The following is a 21,482-nucleotide window of genomic DNA, read 5'->3' as shown; positions in this document are numbered from 1 at the left end:
TCGATTGAATGTGGACGGCGACGATGAAGTTTGAACCCTATGTGATGACTGCAACGTCCAGGCACAGGCTCTAAGAGACTCGGAAGAATCACGGGCCATGAGATCAAGCTTCAAGCTCAAGACGGCTCCGGTCCACGCGGGGACTGCATATTCGAGCGAAATTGATGTGTGTGCACCGTGTGTGCCCTCGGCGCTGTTGTCGTTGCCGTGGCGAACGGCGGTGAGGATGGGCCGCAAGGGATGGAGATGACAGCCAAGTTGAGCGAGTCCGGCCGTGCCGCAGATAATGGCAGGGTCGATGACTGGGCACAGGCTCGGCAACCGCGCACGCGTCGGGCGCGTCCTGCCTCGCGGCCGCCCCTCCTCCTCTCCGTCCACCTCCTCATCCCCCATCCACGACCACCGCCCTCCCGCCCCGCGAGACAACCGTGTATGCGACCTCTTACCCTCCACTCCTCCGCGCTCAATGATGCCGAATACGCCGTGTACATCGCGTGCCTGCGCGACCTCGCCGAGGACGAGCCCGACATGCAGGCCAGCGACACGTTCTACGAGAACATGAAGGTCGGCGTGCGCGAGGCCCGGGCGTGGCTCCGCGGCCGCTATTCCTCCCTCGCGCCCGGGATGATCGACTCGGTGCGTCTCTTCATGAACGTGCCCGCCGCGGCTCTCACGACTCTGCATCGCTGCAGATCCTCCGCCTCTTTTGCCCAAGCCTCGCGCCCGCCGACGTCCTCACAGGCAGCCAGCTCTTTGCTGTCCTGAGGCTCGTGTACCATGCGCTCAATGGGAGGGACATCGACAAGGGTCTCGTCTTCGTCCAAGGTGAGTCGCGCGCCGTGTCTACCTCTACCGCACCCGCCTTCAGGAACAGCCGTGGTTCCGCTCTATATGTCCCGCATCCTGCCTAGGGCTTTTCCCAGCACTCCAAGGGTCTTTCGGGCTGCATCCCCTTTGCTCGACACGCTCTCCTGCATGGCGCATACAGAGCGGCACAAGCAATCCGCGTGTATGCAGCCCATGATATGTCCTTTGCGAGTCAGCCACGTCGCTTCCGTATGACTTCGAAATTGCTCGAATACTGCCTGCGCCTCCTGGGCTGCATAGCTCGCCGCCAACCACGGTAGGCCGAGCAATCGACGAGCTGTCCTCTGCGTGTCCGTCGCTCTGCCCCTTGAAGCTCTGCTTCCGGCACACGGCCGCCGGCATACCCAGATACCATTCGAACTCTAATTCATCATGATTGGGTGCCAGCTCGCGCCGGGCCCTGTGAGCATCACCGCAAACTCTTGCTGCACCTTAAGGCTCAATGAGCGCGTCGCGGTCAATTTTATCTACGCTCTTGCTGCGGCCAGTACCGTCGGAACCCAAGTCATGCTTCGCGTTGAACGCGTGCGGTGTGCGGGCCGTCGGCTTCATATACTCGCTCCATTAGTGGTTCTGCCAGCGTTTTGTATGATGCCTAACGCGAAGCTTAAATGCTTTCGTGACGTGCATAGTCGCAGAACGGGCGCAAGCGACGGTGATCGTCTGGTCGACTCGATCAATGCGTTCCGCTGTGACTACCTGCGTAGCTACTTGCCAGGTCTCGCCGTGTCGGGTGCATCGTCGCTGAGACGCGCTATGTTCTTTCGTTGTGGTATCCGGGCACACGCTGTTCTTCACGCATTGACGCTAATCTTCATGCTGCAGCTCATCCTGATCCACAACCGTCGTTCCCCGCGCGACTGTCCATTGATCGACTACCTCCACCTCCTCCTAGCTATGACCCACCCTCCCCAGACAAGAACCCCTTTAGCATCGCTGACCTCCCCCTCAAGTCCGCCCCCATGGTCCCATCGAAGTCCGCGCCGCTCCCCCCGGCCGTTCCTCCCAAGCCCTCCACGAACCCCTTCCTCGCGCGTCGCGGCTCCGAAGAGGGCCACCGGCCATCCGCACTCGGCGAGCGGGAGCGCCCGCCAAACCCGAACGCGCGCGCGCGGAGCGAGGGCCGCACGCCGCCGCTGCCCCCGCGCAAGCCGAGCATCCCGGTCGTGCCCTCCCTCCCGCCGCGCCACTCGTCGCTCGCGAAGATGCCCGAGACGATCACCCCCGGCACGAGCGCGGCGAACCCGAACGTGCTCATCCAGCAGAGCCTCCAGGCGACGCGTGTCGCGCAGAGCCTGAAGAAGGCGGAGCAGCGCCTCCAGCAGGAGCGCGTGTGGGAGGTCCTCAAGAGCAGCAACCCGTCCGCCTCGAGCGTCCATACCCTGCGGAGGACACGCAGCATCAGCCCCACGAAGGACCCTGCTGCGCAGTCGTCCTCTGGTTCGTCGGGCTCAGATAGGAGGGAGCGCCTGCGGGACCGGCCTGCGCCGTCGCTCCCGCCACGAAGGAAGCTGAGCCCTCCCGCGTCAGCCATCTCGGGCTCCACGACGCGCTCGTTCGAGTCCGTCGCGCGCGCGAGCATCCCAACCTCGCTATCGCGCACCCGCGGCGTGATCTCGATCTCGCCCTCCGCGTCCGCTTGCACCTCGCCCACGCGCACGCCGCCGCGGCCGCTGGCTGACCTGCCCGCGGAGCCGCCCCCGACGCACCCCGACCGCAAGCCGACGCTGCCCGGCGTCGACGGCGAGCGCAGCGGCCCGAGCTCGCCCTCCACGACGGGCGAGTTCCCGCGCGTGTACCGCAGCAAGAGCATGAACCACCCGTCGCCCCCGCCGCTCCCGCCGCTGCGCCGGAAGCGCCCCGAGAGCGTGCAGCTGCCCCCGATCTCGTCCGCCTCGCCGTCGCCCGTGGACTCGCCGTTGTTCATGAGCCCGTCGCGGCCGAGCTTCCCGAGCTCGGGCACGGGCGCGGGCACGCATAGTCTGAGCAGGCACCACTCGCTCTCGGGCGTGGGCCGCCCGCGCCCCGGGGAGGTCCTCCAGGAGCCGATCGCGAACTTGCAGAAGACGTTATCGAGCTTGGGCCAGAAGGCCGCGCCGAGGCTGGACAGCGCGAGGTACAAGGCGGAGGCGGTGTTCAACCCGCGCGGGTTCGTGCAGCACTCGCACTCGCGCCCCGGGCTGAGTGGTCTCAGCGGCCGGTGGGGCGTGCAGGAGGGCGAAGAGAAGTTGATCGACAGCGACGACGAGGCTGTGGGCGATGGGGAGAGCTCGGTCGGGCAGGATATCACCGGGGACTCTGCGAGGAACCCCGGTGGCGAGGAGCCGGAGTGGAGTCAGCGATTGAGGAGACTCAAGATGGGCGAAGTGGAGAACGACGGTGGGCGGGAGAGCCCGTCGCGGAGGAGCTTTGGTGTCGAGAGAGACGAGCTCAAGTGGCCGGCCGGCGAGGGCTGGAAGCGACTGTAGGTCCTGGTTTGACACAAGTGAGATGTATCGTAGTATATAGAACGGGCAGTGGCCCTCGACCGGCAGTAGTCTGTATATCCTGTATTGGTATAATCGTCTATATCGCTGTCCGCGCAACTGCAGTTTACTCAGGAGCCACCCTGCCGGTACATCCCACCGTCGTCTGACTCTGTGAACGAAGAACGAATTGAATTCGGCAAACTACGCTTATTAGGAACGACGCGAGCTTATTAGATCACGTGTTATGTCTCACCGGGTACCGGTCCGGAGACTGTCCTCCTTTCTGTTCATTCAAGAATTTCAAATTGAACGGCTTCAGTAAAAGAACTTAAATAACTTAAGTACGTACTACTTGGTACTTACTGAAGGTGCCACTTACGTCGACGTATGCAGAGTTCATATACTCGTACTACAGGCCACGGTATGCCATCGCTGAACTTATATATTATCACACCGCCATATTGGCACGGCCAGGTTCACGAACTACTACCTAATACTTATGTTACATGTACCCTACCCTCAGGTCCGATTCAAGCATTGCATCCGTTACCTCTCCAACCCACACGATGCGCTCCGAATCGAGAAGCCGGTGGCTGCATCGTCTAAATATTCATCGGGCCCGGGCGACCGTCTAGCGGCGCAGCGAGCTATTTGCCCTCCGGCTTGAGTAGACCACTCAGATGATAGCGTGTGGTGACCCCGGTCTTCCTCGCAACCTTTCAGAAGCTCCAAGGACCCCAACTCGAGTCTTAGTCAGTGTCATTGGCCTGTATGGAATGCCGCCAGCAGAATCGAAAGTCAATGTGTTTGGCCCGTGCTGGCTGCTGGTTGATCGCTCATAATGGTTATGAAGAGTCATGCATATGCATAGCACAAATTGTCTAGATGTCGCCATGCCGTCTAGGCTGACCAAGAGTCGTCGCTGAGATGAGCGTCTGCCACACACGTTCGAGTAATACTTATATCAACGCGGTCTCGGACCTAACGTGCCCGGCTTGCATCGACAACTTCCACTGCGGGCGGCGTGGGCGTCGATTCTGTTACGCAATCTAATACAATGATATCTCCGTGAAACAATGGCGATCTGAGTGACTGGCACCCGCGATGATCAGCTTTCCTTCATTTCTGCAAGATGGTCGAGAATTAGATCCGAGTCTACGAAGACCAGGAACCATTCCAAACATACCTCAGGTGCAATACGCTCCGTCGACGGTAGCCTCGCAGCACGTCGAGCACGCGCAACCGGCAAGATACACAAACGTGTTGGTAGGGCCGCACTCGTAGATGAACGCGTTACCGCCGTTGAGGCTCGGTACGTCGTTCGCACAACCTTCCCCGCCTGCAATAAACAGTAAGAACACTAGCTTGACGAGCGGCGAGATGCTGAGCTTCACTCACCCTGAGGAGGGCCGCAGGGCTGACCGATGGGATTGTAGACCTGGCCGGCCACAGAACTGGCGGCGAAGAGGAAGGCGAGGACGGTAGATGCGTTGAATTGCATTGCAAGATATCTGAACTGCTTCGTATGGCGCGGTGAGGTAGGCGAGCTCTGAGGAAGAAGTCATTATAAGACCTTTTATACATTATACCGGGGCTGTGGGATGTCAAATACATACCGCCGGTCACTGCGCCATCACGCCGACGTCGGATAGGAAAGCTTTGGAGCCCGACGATTCCTACTTCCAATGCATCAAGTCCTGTCAGCTCCTGACTCATGCGTCAGCGCCAACCTCATGCCGATCTGAAGCGAGGTCGTCGAGACAGACGTTGGCTGTCTCGTACTGCGCCTCGGCCCGTTGACCAGTGCGATACACGATCCGTAAAAATGGATTCGTGGCTGGCCCAACAGACCGTTGTCCTGTCGTGCGTGTTACAGCACTACCGCGGTACACGACCGCGACGCGATCCGGGACTACGTGCAAGAGCACGAAGACCCGCAACGAGAGACTGAATCGCCCAGGGGTTTGACCGTTCAGCCGGGTAGTCGCGCGAGCTGCAGAATATACATGAGACCCCGCGCTACAATGAACTAAGTACGTACTATGACTCGCGATCATTCTGAATCCCCGAGGGGCTCTCGGCCATCGACGCGCTACTGCCAGTGACAACGCGTTCACATACATGGCCATCTGGACTTGAGCTTGAACTCCGGGCCCTCTAGCTCTTCGTACTAGAGCCTAGACGGTGGCACCCTGATGAGTTCCGCGTCTTTGCTGCGTTTCGACGATCGCAGTTGCCTTACAGCTAAGTCCAAATCGTTAGGCCCCATGGCCTGAAAACAAACACAGGCGGTGTTTGACGGGGCGCAGACCGCGATCAAATCGCACACCGAGAGCGGATCGGACACCAGCGCAGCAGGTGGCGCAGCCCAATCGGCGTGCATACGGACCAGCTCGGGATGAGCTAATATCAATGGCCGACACACTCCGCCTCTATTCGCGCTTTCCCAGCGGGCCTAACGATATGGACTCATCTGTAAACGTTAACTTATGTCCACTCTTCGCACAGAAAAGGACCTCACACTTCATGTGCAGAGAGGCGACTTCGCGGCGACAGATTTCCTGTAATTACACGCTTGCGCAGTTTCTCTGATGAACGCGTACATGTGGTCATGTATTGTAGGTCAGTCGCTGATGCAATTAATATGGAAGCAATGTATCCTGACGTACGTGTGAGGGATTTCTGATGAAGAGTGACCGATACTAGGCATTAGGTACCTCGCAAATACTCTGCTACTATCTAATATCAATATTATTGTCAAGAAAGTGCGCCGGGCAATGCCACTATTTGGCCACTATCACTCACTTTCGCAGAGAGCGTCTGCCAGTACTTATGTCCGCAAAGCGCTCTCGGTGAGATGGCCGGCTTGCAGCTCTTTGTCGTCTAAGTCGTATGTCTTTTTGTGACCCTCATTGCTCGCGTATCTAATACGTCGTTAACAGTATTCCAGGTGCACGAATTCATGACAAACCGACCAGACCTAGTTAGACGCATTCGACATCTTGGCGCTTTCTGGACGTGCTTCATGGCTGGGAAACCTCCACTTTGCTCTATCAAAACTGTCGGTCCCGGTAGAGTTCGATATCACTGCACCGCTCACGACGGAACGCGCGGATGACTGCCTAGAGGAACTGCGACTGTCAGCCGCCTCAAACAGCAAATGGCAAGTTCGCACTGACTCACCATTCTCAAGGCGCGCCCACATCACAGGGCGACGCGCGTACCTAGGCACCATCGACCGAGACCAACGGTCTGCCTATGTCGGTTGCTGGCGTCAGATTCCCTGTTTGCCGTCGAGGGAGTACTGCGCCGGCGAACACCACCGGTGCCGCGTGAACGACGAACGTGCAAATTCTGCGAACGACAAGGATCAGTTGAAGACGAAATACATGTGTTATGTAGTACTATGCCCGGATCAGAACAGTTGCGACAAGCGCGGGAGCGTTTCCTGGCATCAGCGTTCGCCCCGTCTGCCGCTACATATTGGCATAAGTTGGGAACGCATGCCGGAGTGACGCTTCCTGGCGGACTGTGTTGTCGGAGATGAGGACATAGTAGTGGGCCGGGAGTCTGTACACGCATACAATCTTCCAGTTTTGCGAGACTGTCCCCATGGTGGTGGTCGCCCCCGAGGAGCAAGTCCAGGCAAAGGCCTAGCCCGGGCCCCTCAAAGCCGTCCCGCGTACAACTACTAGTATATCATCGTTGCTGTTTATGGGACTCACCGAACAACTACTACGACATGCTACTAGCACCGAGACACGGTGCCCCCTATCCCTGCCCACCACGCCGGATGGAAGAGACTTTGAGCCCATCCGGAGTGATCATGCGGACAGCCCGAGGCTGTCAGAGAATGGCCTGGTCACGGTGCTCTGAGAGTTTCGTCAGATGTCCGGGGGCACTCAGCTCCTGGGTGTTGTTCCCGCTTTCCCCACTAGGTTTTAGCAGAGTGTCCCGCCCCGCCGAACGTGGCGAGTAGGCCAAGGTCGCGAGAGCTGGAGCCTCTCAGGAAGAGTGTGTGGCAGGGATGGATGCTGAGAAGGGGCACCGGGATCATCTAATGTAGTAGCAGTCGGGTAGTCTAGTGGTCTCGTACTGTACCCATCCGTGTGGACGCACCACCAACGCGACCTGCAGACTGACCCGTAGGTTAGTCATACTTCCATCTGCGCCCATTTACTCACCAACGGCGATGACCCCGTAGTCGATCGTTGCGAAGTTGGCCGGTGAAGGAGAAGCCCGCTCGTTGTAGCAACAGGATGCATAAGCTAGATAGACGTAGCATCATGTGTTGACTTGGTCTTTCTTCACGAAGTTGCAGAAGCTGCCAGCATCGGGCTACACGCATTGAAAACAGAATGTCCGATACAAGTACACGACCCAGCAAGAGGTCTTTTGAGGCCAGATCCAATAATCTCAAGACGCATGTCTTACGCGAATTCGCCCTTCCCGATGCGCTGTAGGTTCCATCTCCCACCCTCATAACCTCGCAGGAGCTTGAACTCGGCTGTCAGCTGCACCTCGCGGAGCGCCGGGCAGTACCTGTTCCACGGGATGACGAGCTCCCGTAGCTCATCCTCGAACGATTCGAACGTGTCGTCGAACAGACACAACGGATGCCGCAGCGCGCGCTCGACTTCGTCGTCGCTGTCGTAGTCGACACTACGCACGGCTGCGGTCAGCGTCGGACGTACGTAGAGATGCAGTGTGTGCAGATGAGGGAGGCGGGTGAGTAGTTCTGGTCCCATCGCAACGAGGGCTGTCTGGGAGGTACGATATCGGTAAGCAGCGTGCGATCGACGAAGAGAAGGGGGAACTCACCTCCGTCGGACCACCGATCTCATACGTGATCTTGAGGGTTCGCAACTCAGGGAAGAATCCCACAACGGCATGCATGATCTCGTCGTCCCACGCAGCGAACTCGACATCGAGTCCCTCCAGATCACGCAGCAAATCCACCACCGATGCCAACGCGGGCAGACCCTCTCTCTGCCCGCCCACAGCATTTGGCATCCCCGGGTTCCGCGCGGCATTGCGCTCTGCCTGTGCAGCCGCCTCCGGGCCTGTGCAGTTCGTCAGCCTCAGCGACTTGATCGGGCGCCCGTTGCCCACGACGCCGAGCAGGGTGCCCACGGGGCCAGCATAATCCTGCAGGTTCGGTAGCACCCCCGTGGGCAGCTGTGCGTTCTGTGTGGCGCAGTGGTAGGTCGAGTATGCCGTTAGAGTCGGGCAGCGCTGGAGGAACGAGAAGAGCGCCGCCTCTGGGAAGTCGCCAACACCGTATGCATGTCCGTGTATGTGGCCTTGCAGGTTACCAACGTGCCACATGTGCATGCCCGGGGGCAGATGCGGGGCGGCTACCATGGCGGGAGGCTGCTGCGGGGGCTGCTGCTGAGGGCGCCCCACTTGGTGCTTGCGCTTGATGAACAGGCGCCGCAGGTGAGGTGGCGGCGGATGTCCTGGACCAGGCCCCAGCTGCCCGACGACCCAGACGCCTGCCTGCGGACCAGCAACAGCGTCGCCAGGTCCAAAGATGAATTTGAACACTTCAGCAGAAGCATCGACCGTGAGTGTGTGCAGGTTGGGCGCGCGGGCGAGATTGAGTAGGGCGTATGCATTATCGCCCATCGTCCCGTCCCCGATGAATTCATGATACAAGCGGCGAAGGTTCCGCATCGTGAGATCGGTGATGGGTAAGGTGAGCGGGTCGAAGACATTAAGGAATCTACCGAGCTGCACCCCGCACGACTCGATGCGGAGGGTCTGCAACACGGGAAGATTGTAGATGAGCTCGAAATGTCTGTAGCCCAGTTGTAGCTTGGTGAAGGTTAGGCTGGTCAACCGCTTGAACGAGAGCATACGCGCGACCATATCTGAGTACGCAGCAGTTGTGAGGTGGTTGTGTCGATGGCCGTTTTCATCGAATGTGTCCTCGTCCGCCAGAAAATCACCTCCGCGAGACGGTGCAGAGTATGAAAGAGGTGTAGCGACAGAGAAGTTAAGTCTCTGTACGCTGAGGTGCAATCCAGGGTGGTCTTCCCACATGGGGAGACTGCTGATGACGTCCGTAGGAGTTCGCCAGACGACGGTGCGATGAAGAGCACGGAGGGCTAGTATATGGAATCGCTTCGAAGCCAGCATGATACTGAGGATGTCGGAGGAGCAAGGGACAAGGGAGAAGATCTCCTGCCATATTTCAGCCGGGACATGCTCGGGATCCATCTTCGTGTCCGGGATGCTGAACGCCACGAGCTGTTCTCGCCTCTCTCCGTCCAAAAAGTCTTCCATAGTTGTGAGGGATGTTCTGAGTAGTCGAGGGTCAGGCTTGAATGCACGGTCCAGAGGTACAAGCGGACATTTATATGGGATTGGTTGTCAATGCCAAAGACGTGGGCATAGCAACACGGTGCATAGTGGCATTGAGACAACCAAATATGCTAGGCTATCCACATTCGTTCTGTACTGCCCGCCAATGATAGACGCGAACAATCTTCTCGTGTCGCATGCGTGATGTGAACGTGCCACCGCAAGCAGGTTGTCAAACCTTCCGAGCATAGCTCGCAACCAAAACACACCAGCGGACGCCAGCCAGGCAACTCACAATTGTCAGTGACAGGTGTACATGGCCTGACAACCACACAAGCGTCAAGCTTGCCTTGCTGTGCGTGGTACGCATCTCCGGTCCGCAACCTAATGGAAAACTCAAGGAGGACCCATACGACGCTGGGGCTGCCAAAACCTTGCCCAGTTCAGTTGATCTGTGGACTCACAATGTATGTTATGGCGGATTCTGAGGCTTGCAAGCTTGGAGACGAGGTGTGTCCGGTACGGTAGATGGAAGTCAAGAACAAGGGACAATACGATGGCGAGACGCCCATGTCGACGTTCTCCATTACGCGGGTCACGTGCCACAACCTGCCGATGAAACCGGCGTGGATTGTGGTCAGCAGTGAGCACAGACACAGGCAGCACAGACATTCGAGTTGCTACTTATGAATCCACCCTGGTCAGTAGCGATAATTTCTTTAGGAATGACGCTGGATTTTCCCCAGGTACGTGCAGTATTATGTAGTATCGCACAAGTTGACAACTCGGATTCAATCTCGGAACCCCTCTGTATAAATCGTACTGAGTCAATCTGCCCGATGACAACGCTCTGGGGGTTTACTCACCTTAATTTTTCTCTCATAAAAGCCTGGGATACTTGAGAAGTTGAGGGGCAGAGACGAAAACGATGCCCGAAAGCAAGCACCGGCAGCTCTAAGTACTTTAAGTAGCGCACGAGCTAGCGCTATAGCATGCAAGAGCTTGAGATCCAAATCGACGCAAACGCCACCGCCCTGACAGATCCAACATCACCGATCGAGTCACCAAGTACTACCACTCATAGCGTACGAGCAAAATACCGCTTCGGTCCCTGCAGTCAGAAATTGAACGTCATGCTATGCAAAGCTGTCATCACTATATGCAAAATACATCTACGAGTCTATACGATACAGCATCCATGACTATACTTAGTATATGCTACACGTCATTCTGATCATATGAAATCGATGCGGCGGCACACGTCACAATAGAGTGTCTATTCCATGCTAGCCTCGACAAAGTCCCAGCCGTCCTCCTCCTCCTCGACGATTCTCTCCGTCCGGCGCTCGCGGCCACCTGTGCCGCGTGCCTTCGGCCGCGTCGGGTTAGCAGCCGTCGCCTGCAGGAGCTGCGCGAAGTCGAGCGGGAAGCTCGGCGGGGTCGGCGGAGCAAGCAGAGGTCGTGTGGCATGCGACTTCCTATTACAACATGTATGAGCGTCTGTGAAGCCAAGCCGGTTCGGGAAACAACACACCTCCCCAGCTCTGGGCTGCAGCACACCGCCCACAAGTTGCCCAGAACCTCGCCCGCCTGAGCGAGCGGCACCTCAACAGCCTGCGTATGTGCGAGGTAGCACACGTCATACACGAGCATCGCCAGCGCTGTCGTGAACGCACCGCCTGGTGCGGCGGGCTCAGCTACGTCTGCCTCGATCTGGGAGTCCGCCATCGACGCGGAGAGCGAGCCGGAGCGTGCGCGTCCCGTGGAGCTGTTCGGGGGAGTAGAGATAGTGGTGCTCGCACGACGCGAGGTGGGCCGGGACGAAGAGGCTGAAGTGGACGATGGCGAGGATCCGGAGGCGGATGAGGCGGAAGGTGGCGAAGATGATGAGACGTGCAGTGGGTACTTCGTTGACCACCTGGAGGGTGCAGTGTTAGTATAAGGCGAGTAGCAAAGGAGAAGTAAACATGCCTTGCCCATCCGCCGTTCTCAGCACCCTTGACCGCACCAATCCAAGGCACGCCCACGCCGAGCAAACCCATCCCCTTGCTTGCGCCCACGGGAGGTGGCGGAGTGGACTGACTCCATACGAGCTCAAAGGGCAGCCTGACGCCGAGGTAAAATGCGAGCAATGTAAGGAAGTGAACAGTATGTGTGATGACGGCATTAATGTGGTCAGGCGGATATCCTACGCGAAGCCATCATTCACTGTATATCATGTATGAACGACGGTAAACGTACGTCGCATATCTCCGGGTACAGGTAACACCAGGCCGCCAATGGTCCATTCGCCCTTCGTGCCTGCCTTGCCTCCAATGGGCGGACGACCACCGACCTACAGACAGCATCAGACAGCAAGCTCAAGCACACAAAGACATCACATACTTCGACAACACTGAACACTTCCACAAGCTCCTGCACGAGCCCAGCCCTTGCACGCGCGATCGTGTCCCCAAGCGCCGCTAACTGGTGATTCGTCTCGTCAATCTGGCGCGCAAGCATGTCCGCGCCGCGCTCGTGTGCCCCACGCGCATACGGCGCGGAAGCGGTCGGCGGAGAAATAAGAACACCTCTAACGGCCTGTGGTGACGATGCGACCCGTTGGGCTGTTGGGGCACGCGACATGGAGGCGCCGGCAGGTGGGGTAGAGGACAGAGGGGATGCTGAGTACGAGGATGAGCCGCGTCGATGGGTAGTTGGTCGAATGGCTTGAGGTAAAGAGGCAAGGGGAGAAGCTGCATGAGGGAACGAGCCAGGGGGCGTTGGTGAGTGACCGGGCGGCGAGGCCGACGCAGAACTGGGTGTGCTCGACGGGTAGTAAGCTCCAGTCGAGTTGTGGAATGTCGAGGAGGCAATTGCCAGTGTCCTTCGTCTCGTAGACAGAGATGCGCGAGTGGTCCTCAGACGTTCGCGGGCTGCGTGAGGTTCGCATAGACTTCAGGTGAATGCGAAACGTTCAGTGCGGCTACTGACTCACTCTTGTCGTTCGCCTTCCTAGCCTCGTCCACCGCAGCCCAGATCTCCTGTACTCTCTCTTCTCCGCCCTTCAAATCTGCTCTCCTCAAGCGGGCAGGGTCGACGATCGACTCGAGCGCCTTCTGCGCAGATGCGATGTGGTTGTCGCGGTCGGCAGCAGCATGTTTGGTTTGCACTCGAAGACTTAGTAGGCTGCCTCGGACATGAGCATTGTTACATTCCAAAAATATGTGTTGTGTAACACACTGTTGCTTTAGACAATTCTCGCAGTAAAACTGACGCTGCTTCAGTTCGCAATTCTGGCATTCCATCCGCAGGCGCGGGTCCCAACAGGTAACCTAGTAGTGGTGGGCTAATCAAAGGGATTGTATATCGACGTGTCAAAGCTTTATGTCGGTGAAAAGAGTGATAGCAGATATTTGACGAGCAAGTAGGAGGACAAAGCCGACGTCGAGGAGCAGAACAAGAGCGGGTGGCTGAGCCTCACTGTCCTCACTGACGCGTCCCACGTGACTATTCGAGCGCTGCGCCAGGGCGACGCGCCATTTTGGGCTGAGTGAGGTTCCGAGTTAAACGTTAAGCTTCCAGTCTTCCAGTTCCTTTGTCTAGGCTAGGCTATCATGCGAACTTCTGGTAACTCAGAACGAGCATGAGACGGTACGCCGCCCTTGTATCGTGAGCAGGAATCAACGTTCATTGTGGAACACGACTTCGCTGTGAGTGATGATGCATGTCAGTGATCCTAAGGCGCGTCTCACATACGACCGCCCTCCTCCCCTCAAGAAGATCGTGTTTAGAGTCTGCCTAGGGGAGACTAAGGCGCGTCTGAATATTTGATATCCTCCTTCCTCACTGTAAGTTTAAGCATCAACTACTTGCACCGCTGTCACCGAGATTATATGGGCACCGAGAGCCGCAGTTCGCTGCAAGTGATAGCACAGCCTTGCCAGTCGGACTGTGCATTGATATGTCGCGATGGCACGGGAGTGCAGCCCTCGTCGACGTCGCGGATCGTCCCGTAGGCCATGGAACGAGTGCTGTGTACAGTGTTATCGACCACCAAGTCGCCAACTCGCTGCGGTAGCGCGAGGCGCGCACTGAACAGAGCACATGTCTCTGTTCAAGATGAACACAGTGTCATTACCGGCGCGAGCCTTCCAGGCGGCTAGCGCAGCCCGCGAAACGATAATGGTCGCCGCTCTGCACGCGCATATTGTTGTGAGTTTCCCTCCTCAGATACAGTATAGATCTCTGATAGATATGTAGGCTTCTCTGACGATAGCTGTCATGCAATGTGGTATGTGTCCGCCGTTGATTGACAATGATACTCACGGAGTACGCGAGCGGTTCAGTACGCCGTGGATGGGCGAGGTCCATGCGACTGTATAAATTGCATTGAACCAGTGCTACACAGACTTGTCTCTGTTCCCTCGTTGAAGGCGATCATGTCCTCCGTGAGTAGGTTTCCTACTACCACTTCCTCGCATGCACCGATGATTGGGAGCACTGCGGTCGTCAGCGGTACTGTAGCGGTAGCTTCTTCGGCGCCGGTTGTGAGCTCCGTGCCAGGGTATCCGCCGTACCTTCCGATGACTACCGTGGAACAGGCGCAAAGCTTCATACAATCGGTCAACGCTGGCGTGTATATCGGTGCCATTTTCCTAGGTTCGTCTACGGAGCCTCCTGAAGCATGATCACAGACAGTTAACCTAGTCACCCCTCTTCAGGTCTTCACACATACACCTTCGCCCATGCCTTTTATGCCATCCGGAAGGACCAGAGGCTCAGCAGCCGCGCGACGCTTCTTCCCCTAGTCAGCTTGCTCTGGCTGATGGCGGTTATCAATGAAGCGTGTAACATTGGCTTCAATTCGAACGCGTGGCTTCATTACGATGGGACGAGCATGTCTGCGTATCACTACTTCACCAGCAACCAGGCGTCCGCACTGAACGGAGCCGCATTGGCCGGGGCATTCTTCACCGTCATTCTGGCTGACGGCTACTTGGTTCGTACACATCAATCAAGCACAATGACCATTCATTAACTTGCGTAACCTCTGCGTAGCTGGTGCGATGCTACAGATGGTGGAAGAACTTGTGGGTTATTATCCCACTGGCTATGCTAATGCTCGTGTCTTACGGTAAGCCCACGTCCTGGATCTTGACTATGAACAGAGCTGATGGTTAACACCCTCCGTCAGTCTGGGACTTCTTCGAGCTCGTGTACACCGCCGGGCACGCAGTCGAAGCCAACAGCGGCTGGGTTATGCCCTTCTTCGGGAGCTGGCCCATCACCATCGGCCTCGCCGGGGCCCTCCATCTTATCTACACCGTGTTGTTGGCCTCTCGCGTTATCACGCACGCTCGCAAGACATGCATGGAGGTTTTGGGGCTGTGGGAGATCAGCGTGGAATCTGCCTTCCCGTACGGCTTTGTCTCGCTTGTGTTCATGATCCTCTATTGTTCGAACTCGGTGGCGGCCAATGGCTTCATACCGATGCTGGTGCAGCTCCAGGTGAGCACAGCATTGACGTGCGGGCGATGTCTCATGTGATGTCTGACAATTCTTTTTGTCCGTAGGGCATCACTGTTGACCTGCTCGTCGCCCGTACGTTGAAGCTCGAGCACCGCTCTGCTATCGCGCAGCTACCTGTGCCGGTCGTGGCGGTTCAAACGCAGATGGTCGTTCCGACCTCGGACTCCGCATCTACGACCGCTCCGTCTGCGAGCATATACGACGAGAAGCTCACGCTCGTGAAGATGTCGAGTATGTGGAAGGCATCAGCGCTCGAAAAGAAGGAGCCTGCGCCCCCGGAGTATCCGGGAAAATAAAAATGATCTGGCCTTGGTTATGTTCTGGTACGAGTTTTACGGACTAGGTTACGACATTTATGTCTAGGGAGCCGTCTTTGAGATTGTAGCTGTACTAACAACGAGTTGGCCCGGAGTAGCCTGTTGATGAATACAGGCATTTGTGGATGAACTTGCAACCAGTCTTGCTCTGTTACCAGTGGCCATAACTAGGTCTAGACTCAATCTACTGCTGCGAGACGTGAGATTCAATCGCCATGAGTCCTTCGCAGAGTACAGTAATGAGCGCCATATTACACCAGTCATATATACTCATCTAGGTCCGGACCTCGTCAGTCCGACTCAGGGCGCGACTGGACCGCGATGTCCCGCAAATCGAGCTGCACGATCCAACAGGTGCGTCAACCTCGTTGTTGGTGTGACTAACCGATGAGCCTCGGACTGATAATACCCGCATGGTCGGTACCTACGGACTTGAGTATGTAATCAGCACACGACGGGATTACGGCGCACCGCAGCACCAGACGTTCGTCACGACGCGCGACGGCTGGTACTTAAGCTCAAGTATCGGTCACCGCATATATAGTGCTAATTTATCGTCTACAATTCTCTGAGGGTTTCTCTCTTTGTGGCAACCTTGTAGCGTCCATTGGATCGACGCATCCCAGCGACTGTAATGGATGGGCAAGACAGCGGCAGGGTCCACAGAGGCCTTGCAGTGCAAGGCACGCAAACCTCGTTGCAGACCCTAGACCAGCGAAGCTCGTACTATGCAGATAGGGCCGCTCTATACAGATGCTACAGCCTTTTCCCAGGGACCACAGGCGGGTAATGCAGTCCGCGGAAATGCGAATCCGCTGACGACCTTCCTCGGCCTTCCTCTCATTCTGGTCGTGCGTTATTAATCAGCTCCGCCAATCCGCAGCACATACATACCGCACTCCAGTTCGATGTCCGTTCCTTCGAAAGAAGAAGGAAGAATAGCTTCGGTGGGCATCAGCAATATAACCCTATTAATATTACTGTTGGCGCACAAAGCTGTTAATACACACTAGCCCAGAAGAACCAAAGCATCGTGCACGTACTACTATATGATAACGCTGCTTGGATCGCGTTAGCATTGCCAGTGGTTGCGAATGACGCAGTTAACAGCTGGCCACACCTACGCCGCGCCCGACCGGTATCAGTAGGTACCAGTAGTATGAGATCTCAAGTTCTCCGTCAGACTCGGGAACGGATATAGGTGCGTACTCACCTCGCTATCTACGCAGGCACTCACAACGGCTACTTTCCCCATTGTTCAGGCGCCAATATAACGGTTATAAAGCGACACGAGGAGTCAGTGCGTTCTCCCGGGCATCCAGCTTGGTTCCCTTGTACGACTATGGCGGATGGTATCGTTTCTATCGTGCACAGTTCCATCCCCGCTCCTTCTACTGTCTACGGCACCGTGACGAATGCTGTCGGCAGCGCCAGTAGCAGCGCTGCATGGGCACAGGCTTCTAGCACTTCTGTTACGAGCATCCCTGGGCCAACAGCGTGGTCGGTGGATTCCACGGCGCAGCGCTCCTTCCTGCGCTCGGTGAATGCGGGCGTATACATCGGCGCTGTTCTACTTGGTGAGTGAGCCCCTTCCGCTGTGCGCTGAGTAAGACTCTAACTGAAGCGTACAACACAGGGGTGCATACCATCACCTTCGGGCGTGCACTTGTCGCCTCTTGGCGCGCGGAGCGGTTGGGTCGTCGCGTGATGTTCTTGCTTATCGCGAGCGTGTTGTACGCGATGGCGAACGTGTATGAGATCTGCAACATCGTGTTCACGGTAAACTCCTGGGTTATCGGGGAAGGCAGCTCGGGAACGTCGTACACCTACTTCATCGACAACCAGAACTCGGGATTGGAGATCGCGGCTACGGTCGCTGTCCTCATCAGCACTGTGCTGACCGACGGGTTCCTAGTGAGTCCTTGTTCTGCCAGCCTTGTAGGAGCCGATGTGCTGAGTGCGAATTGCTTTAGTATGTTCGATGCGCGGCTCTGTGGTCGACCCTATGGGTCACAGTACCGCTTGGGTTACTCACCTTGGTTACATACGGTACGTGACGCCTCCATTCTTCTTAGACAGATCGCTGAGTGCGGTCTCACTCCTCTTAGCCTTGGATATTATGCAGGCGTGCTGGACTGCGACTCCTGGGAACGACAATAGCCTCTGGCAGATCCCACTGTTCAGCCAGCTTACCATCTCTGTCGCGCTTGCCCAGTCGCTGCATGTCATTTTCACTGTGCTCTCGGTTTACCGCCTCGTCACCAAGCGCGACTTGTTCGGCCAGCTCGTCGGCATCAAGGGCATGGCGATCGAGTCGGCGTTGACGTATGGCGTTGTATCGGTTGTGTTCTTGGCGACCTACTGCGCTCAGAACATGGCGGCCAATGCGTTCCTCCCGATAGTGGTCCAGATCCAGGTAAGGTCATCAGAGTGACATACCTTTCGAGAACACGGCCTGACGTGACTGTGCACATTTGCCGTAGGGTATCGTCGTTGACATGATTCTTGCTCGCTGCTACCGCGGCGAACGTACCCCAGTCGTCAGACCCTGGGCCGTGGCTCCTGCTACCATCGTTCAGCTCCCTGTGCCTGTGCAGGCATCCTCGGAGGCAAGCAGCGTCACGTATGATGAGAAGCTCGCGCTTGCGATGATGACCAGCAAATGGGACCACGAGATCGACAGGAAGGAGCCAGTGCCGCCTGAGTACAGTGTCTAAACTGTGCATCCACGGTTTCGACGGCGACTGCACGGGTTCCTGGTAACAACCTGGATGACGGACAACGCTCCTGCATACGTATTATTTACGATTGTCATGTACATATGTTCGTGTCTGAAGCGCATACCTTGCTATTAGCAAGACGTGTTGTCTCGCAAACAAGCCCCATTTGGTTCAAGTTCTCGCAATTTGGATTTAACGGCCTGAAGCCTGAGAGTGGGATATTGAAAGGTCCATTGGTTGTCCATTGGTGGGAGCAGTAAGGCAATCTATACACCGACTCGCACTCGGAAGGCGTTGAACAATGAAGTTTTGAATACATATTACGCGCGCACGCCGTCGCAGACTCACTGCTGCCAGCGGACAAACTTCGCTTGACGCGTCCCACGTGATCCAGGGGACGCGCTTCGGTCCGCGTCGCGTGTCGCGTCGCCGGCGCCAGCTCGCGCGACGCGCATCTCAATATCCAGTGCTTGGACAGACATCTCCTGCAAGTACGTCCTAAAATTTTGCCCGGTTACTGAAGGCTCGCTATTGCGTCTGTGTGTAACACAGCACCGGCGCTGACCTATCTATAACAACATCAATACCTGAAGTCGTCTTGCGATTCAAAAGTGGCGTGGCATGCTGGTGAGGACGTATACATATTCTGGTGCAAAACGTTCCGACTGTGTATGCACAGTATATTTGCGTGTTATCTTTGTCTTTGGGCAGAACTGCGGTTCAGATATTGTAAGCTGCTACACCTGTTCTGCCCTGCCGATCATCCAATCTCCTTGCTACGGCGCATGCGAGAGATGGCCAACTTACTGATGAGTCGTCGGACTGGTATATGCATGGATTTCGCGCTGAAAATTGGAAGATAGGGTCTGTTCGTGATGTAAGAGTCCACTGCATAGGTATGTTGACAGTATTCACACGAATGACATGAACAGGAAGGTACGCGGTGAGAGTTGGGTAACATTTGCGCATACATCGCCTACGCAGCTCATACTTCACCATCGGAACGGATCCCCCTCATAGTACTTACCAACAACATGCTAGACTCTGACCCTTCTGACCTCATACCTAACCTTATCGCCGTCTCTGAGTAGGATGACGACGCGTCCCGTACCCTCTTCCCAGTGGTCGAGCCTCCGCAGCTTCTGACATTTCCATGCGAGGGTCGCAGCGACCTCCTCGTTCTTGCGCATCCGACTGCGATCTGACGGCGTGATCGGCAAGCGCGTGCGCTCTGACGGGGCAAGGGGTATAGTGGCCATTGCGTGCGGACCAGACGAGGAGTTGTGCACGAATGCAGCTGACGGTTGCGCAAGCGCCGAGGGAGCGATCTCGTAGAAGAAGCGTGCACCATGGAAAGTAGCAAGCGATGGGAAGTGCGCGAGCACGCTTGCCCATTCGGCGAAATTGGTCGCGATCGCAGGTGCCGGCCGCCCAGCTCTGTCCACGCCCATTGCGGCACCTGCTGCCCCATGTCCATCGATCCGCTTCCCGACGTCCAGCCAGGTGAGCTGCGGGGCTGCATCCGAGAGCTTCCTGATCTCGTCCATGTCGGTGTAACCGAGAAGTTCGATGCGCTTCACTGTTTGTCCGAAAGCCCGGAGGTTCGCTACGAATGCGTCTCCACCAGGTCCAGCCAACTTCAATCCCTTCAGCGTCTCGAGCGGACGACCCTCAGGATGAGTCACTGTAGGTAATACCGGGCAAGCGAGGATGGCGTTCGCCATCTCTCGACTGGCCTTGAGTTCCTTCAGCTTCGGTAGGGTCTCATCCGGTAAGCAGATTGACGTCCTTGCTTGTCCGAAAGACAAGTCAAGGTGGAGGACCTCCAGCTGCACATGTGCAGCTAGAAACGATGCTACGGCATCCGGACCAGCAAGCGCGGAGCAGCGCAAATTGGAGAGAACCAGCGTACGGAGGGTGGACCAGCGCGCACAGAGCAAGAGGTCATCTGCCGCGGGTAAGTAGAAGCCCGGCGCGCGCCTGGGCTGGTACGCGATGCTCAGAGACTCGAGGACCGGGCAATTCGTGAGCATGCGGGAAATGCGGGTCATCTCTGGGTTCTTGGACGCGCCATACGCGTACTTGGTGGATTGCAAGCTGATCGTCTTCAATGCGGGCAACTGCTCGCAATCAGCCTACGCTCGGGACGTCGCGAGTTGCCATCACTCACGACGTACTGCCGCCTCTTGTTCTTGCTGGTCTGCCCCTCCGTCGGAGCCAGCTCGCTGGGCGCGAAGACAAGATTGTCATTGATCTGCACATTCTTCAGGCTCTGACATTTGAGCAGGGTCGGCCAGACCTGATCGATAGAGATCGGCGAATGGCCGCATGACCACACGAACGACTCAAGGGCAGTCATCCGCGCCAATGCGGAGACGAGAACGCGCTCCTGCTTGTCGTGCATGCCGAGTTCATCATCCGTAGACTCCAGGTCGGTATCAGTGTTCAGGATATCGGAGGGAACCGACTCGGGCTCCGTGCCTCGCTCGTCCATGATCTCGAGCCGGCGTACATTGCGCGCGAGGCCACGATGGACAGCGAGGTGGTTCCACACCGCGAGCCTGCTGATCTTGCAGCGCACGACGCGGTACTCGTAGTGCCGCGGGAAGATGATCCCGTGCAGCCGCTTGCACGCCAGCGCGAGGTTCAGCAGGTCGCGCTTTTCGTCGAGGTGGAAGACGATCGCGTCGAGGATCTCCGTCGGCTGGCGCGTGAGCGTCCTCCTCTGTGGGGCCAGCCCAACGAAGGGCTCCACGATGGTGAGGAGGTGCAGCGAGAGCCGGTGCTCTTCCGGCGTGAGCTTGTACGCGCACCCGCCGATCCGTGCGGGCAGCGACGCGAGGAGCGTGCGGAGGACGTTGAGCGCCGCGAACGGGTCCGTGCGGTCATACGCGGACGGGCTGGTGTTCAAGGAGGGCAAGTGGGCCTTCCGCGCGCGACCCTTGCCAGCGGAGGACGGCCCTCTCGCCTTGGCCAGCGGCGGGCGCGCCGCGACGGTCACGGTCGCCATGGTTGACTGGAGAGCCGTACGCGTCGCGGACGCGCCTGTGAGCCTGTCGAGCTCGGGCCCGAGAGATACGGACTGACTCGAGTCGGGCTTCGCACATCACTGCGGGGTCCGCCGCTTCGCCCATCAGTACATAGTGATGGAAGACCATTTGGCATGCCACGCTTTGTACGATCAGGAACTCACTTGGGAAGGCCAAGAACACCCACAGTGATAAGTCGGCCGAGGTACGTCCACAGTGAGCGGGAGAGCCTGCTTATCAGCTACAGTATCATTATCCTCCGAA

The 21,482-nt window shown here is 57.3% G+C and overlaps 7 protein-coding genes across 7 annotated transcripts; 3 read left to right on the top strand and 4 right to left on the bottom strand.

Moving 5' to 3' along the window:
- Positions 1–339: 339 nt before the first annotated feature.
- Positions 340–3,474, top strand: C8Q71DRAFT_817828 (uncharacterized protein). Its single transcript, XM_047926138.1, has 3 exons — positions 340–636; positions 693–825; positions 1,693–3,474. The coding sequence occupies exons 1-3, from the start codon at positions 433–435 to the stop codon at positions 3,333–3,335; spliced, it is 1,980 nt and encodes a 659-aa protein (XP_047773461.1). The 5' UTR covers positions 340–432; the 3' UTR covers positions 3,336–3,474.
- An 843-nt stretch (positions 3,475–4,317) lies between these two features.
- C8Q71DRAFT_787333 (uncharacterized protein) lies at positions 4,318–5,328 on the bottom strand. The gene is made up of 5 exons (XM_047925174.1): positions 5,066–5,328; positions 4,952–5,011; positions 4,734–4,884; positions 4,522–4,674; positions 4,318–4,460 (listed from the first exon to the last, which is right to left on the bottom strand). The coding sequence occupies exons 3-4, from the start codon at positions 4,834–4,836 to the stop codon at positions 4,523–4,525; spliced, it is 255 nt and encodes an 84-aa protein (XP_047773460.1). The 5' UTR covers positions 4,837–4,884; positions 4,952–5,011; positions 5,066–5,328; the 3' UTR covers positions 4,318–4,460; position 4,522.
- A 2,188-nt stretch (positions 5,329–7,516) lies between these two features.
- C8Q71DRAFT_378384 (uncharacterized protein) lies at positions 7,517–9,853 on the bottom strand. Its single transcript, XM_047918167.1, has 2 exons — positions 8,157–9,853; positions 7,517–8,098 (listed from the first exon to the last, which is right to left on the bottom strand). Exons 1-2 carry the CDS (start codon positions 9,621–9,623, stop codon positions 7,766–7,768), a joined length of 1,800 nt encoding a protein of 599 aa, XP_047773459.1. The 5' UTR covers positions 9,624–9,853; the 3' UTR covers positions 7,517–7,765.
- Positions 9,854–10,775: 922 nt separating this feature from the next.
- On the bottom strand, positions 10,776–13,070 carry C8Q71DRAFT_787315 (UV radiation resistance protein and autophagy-related subunit 14-domain-containing protein). Its single transcript, XM_047925173.1, has 7 exons — positions 12,864–13,070; positions 12,619–12,809; positions 12,027–12,556; positions 11,883–11,976; positions 11,613–11,829; positions 11,176–11,559; positions 10,776–11,119 (listed from the first exon to the last, which is right to left on the bottom strand). The coding sequence occupies exons 1-7, from the start codon at positions 12,926–12,928 to the stop codon at positions 10,918–10,920; spliced, it is 1,683 nt and encodes a 560-aa protein (XP_047773458.1). The 5' UTR covers positions 12,929–13,070; the 3' UTR covers positions 10,776–10,917.
- Positions 13,071–14,358: 1,288 nt separating this feature from the next.
- Positions 14,359–15,480, top strand: C8Q71DRAFT_378230 (uncharacterized protein). Its single transcript, XM_047918166.1, has 4 exons — positions 14,359–14,622; positions 14,682–14,757; positions 14,818–15,131; positions 15,197–15,480. The coding sequence occupies exons 1-4, from the start codon at positions 14,449–14,451 to the stop codon at positions 15,446–15,448; spliced, it is 816 nt and encodes a 271-aa protein (XP_047773457.1). The 5' UTR covers positions 14,359–14,448; the 3' UTR covers positions 15,449–15,480.
- A 1,104-nt stretch (positions 15,481–16,584) lies between these two features.
- Positions 16,585–18,490, top strand: C8Q71DRAFT_787296 (uncharacterized protein). Its single transcript, XM_047925172.1, has 5 exons — positions 16,585–17,046; positions 17,106–17,383; positions 17,443–17,518; positions 17,578–17,885; positions 17,953–18,490. Exons 1-5 carry the CDS (start codon positions 16,812–16,814, stop codon positions 18,184–18,186), a joined length of 1,131 nt encoding a protein of 376 aa, XP_047773456.1. The 5' UTR covers positions 16,585–16,811; the 3' UTR covers positions 18,187–18,490.
- Positions 18,491–18,879: 389 nt separating this feature from the next.
- C8Q71DRAFT_787293 (uncharacterized protein) lies at positions 18,880–21,292 on the bottom strand. The gene is made up of 2 exons (XM_047925171.1): positions 20,360–21,292; positions 18,880–20,309 (listed from the first exon to the last, which is right to left on the bottom strand). The coding sequence occupies exons 1-2, from the start codon at positions 21,197–21,199 to the stop codon at positions 19,227–19,229; spliced, it is 1,923 nt and encodes a 640-aa protein (XP_047773455.1). The 5' UTR covers positions 21,200–21,292; the 3' UTR covers positions 18,880–19,226.
- Positions 21,293–21,482: the final 190 nt, after the last annotated feature.

Source organism: Rhodofomes roseus (assembly GCF_022264815.1).
Source record: "Rhodofomes roseus strain CIRM-BRFM 1785 chromosome Unknown C8Q71scaffold_33, whole genome shotgun sequence".
In the NCBI taxonomy this organism is placed as follows: domain Eukaryota; kingdom Fungi; phylum Basidiomycota; class Agaricomycetes; order Polyporales; family Fomitopsidaceae; genus Rhodofomes; species Rhodofomes roseus.
Note: the sequence above shows the minus strand (reverse complement) of the source record. Positions and strands in the feature narration are given on the sequence as shown.

Bases quoted from the DNA above. Each gene is read 5' to 3' on its own strand.
- C8Q71DRAFT_817828 (XM_047926138.1), top strand. From the start codon at position 433: ATGCGACCTCTTACCCTCCACTCCTCCGCGCTCAATGATGCCGAATAC. The intron at 637-692 runs GTGCGTCTCTTC...GCATCGCTGCAG, and splicing joins CGCCCGGGATGATCGACTCG to ATCCTCCGCCTCTTTTGCCC. The intron at 826-1,692 runs GTGAGTCGCGCG...TTCATGCTGCAG, and splicing joins GGGTCTCGTCTTCGTCCAAG to CTCATCCTGATCCACAACCG.
- C8Q71DRAFT_787333 (XM_047925174.1), bottom strand. From the start codon at position 4,836: ATGCAATTCAACGCATCTACCGTCCTCGCCTTCCTCTTCGCCGCCAGT. The intron at 4,675-4,733 runs GTGAGTGAAGCT...TGTTTATTGCAG, and splicing joins GCCCTGCGGCCCTCCTCAGG to GCGGGGAAGGTTGTGCGAAC.
- C8Q71DRAFT_378384 (XM_047918167.1), bottom strand. From the start codon at position 9,623: ATGGAAGACTTTTTGGACGGAGAGAGGCGAGAACAGCTCGTGGCGTTC. The intron at 8,099-8,156 runs GTGAGTTCCCCC...CGTACCTCCCAG, and splicing joins AGATCGGTGGTCCGACGGAG to ACAGCCCTCGTTGCGATGGG.
- C8Q71DRAFT_787315 (XM_047925173.1), bottom strand. From the start codon at position 12,928: ATGGAATGCCAGAATTGCGAACTGAAGCAGCGTCAGTTTTACTGCGAG. The intron at 11,977-12,026 runs GTATGTGATGTC...TGCTGTCTGTAG, and splicing joins AAGTGTTCAGTGTTGTCGAA to GTCGGTGGTCGTCCGCCCAT. The intron at 11,120-11,175 runs GTGTGTTGTTTC...ATGTTGTAATAG, and splicing joins TGCAGCCCAGAGCTGGGGAG to GAAGTCGCATGCCACACGAC.
- C8Q71DRAFT_378230 (XM_047918166.1), top strand. From the start codon at position 14,449: ATGGCGGTTATCAATGAAGCGTGTAACATTGGCTTCAATTCGAACGCG. The intron at 14,623-14,681 runs GTTCGTACACAT...ACCTCTGCGTAG, and splicing joins TTCTGGCTGACGGCTACTTG to CTGGTGCGATGCTACAGATG. The intron at 15,132-15,196 runs GTGAGCACAGCA...TTTTGTCCGTAG, and splicing joins CGATGCTGGTGCAGCTCCAG to GGCATCACTGTTGACCTGCT.
- C8Q71DRAFT_787296 (XM_047925172.1), top strand. From the start codon at position 16,812: ATGGCGGATGGTATCGTTTCTATCGTGCACAGTTCCATCCCCGCTCCT. The intron at 17,384-17,442 runs GTGAGTCCTTGT...GAATTGCTTTAG, and splicing joins TGCTGACCGACGGGTTCCTA to TATGTTCGATGCGCGGCTCT. The intron at 17,519-17,577 runs GTACGTGACGCC...CACTCCTCTTAG, and splicing joins ACTCACCTTGGTTACATACG to CCTTGGATATTATGCAGGCG.
- C8Q71DRAFT_787293 (XM_047925171.1), bottom strand. From the start codon at position 21,199: ATGGCGACCGTGACCGTCGCGGCGCGCCCGCCGCTGGCCAAGGCGAGA. The intron at 20,310-20,359 runs GTGAGTGATGGC...GATTGCGAGCAG, and splicing joins ACAAGAGGCGGCAGTACGTC to TTGCCCGCATTGAAGACGAT.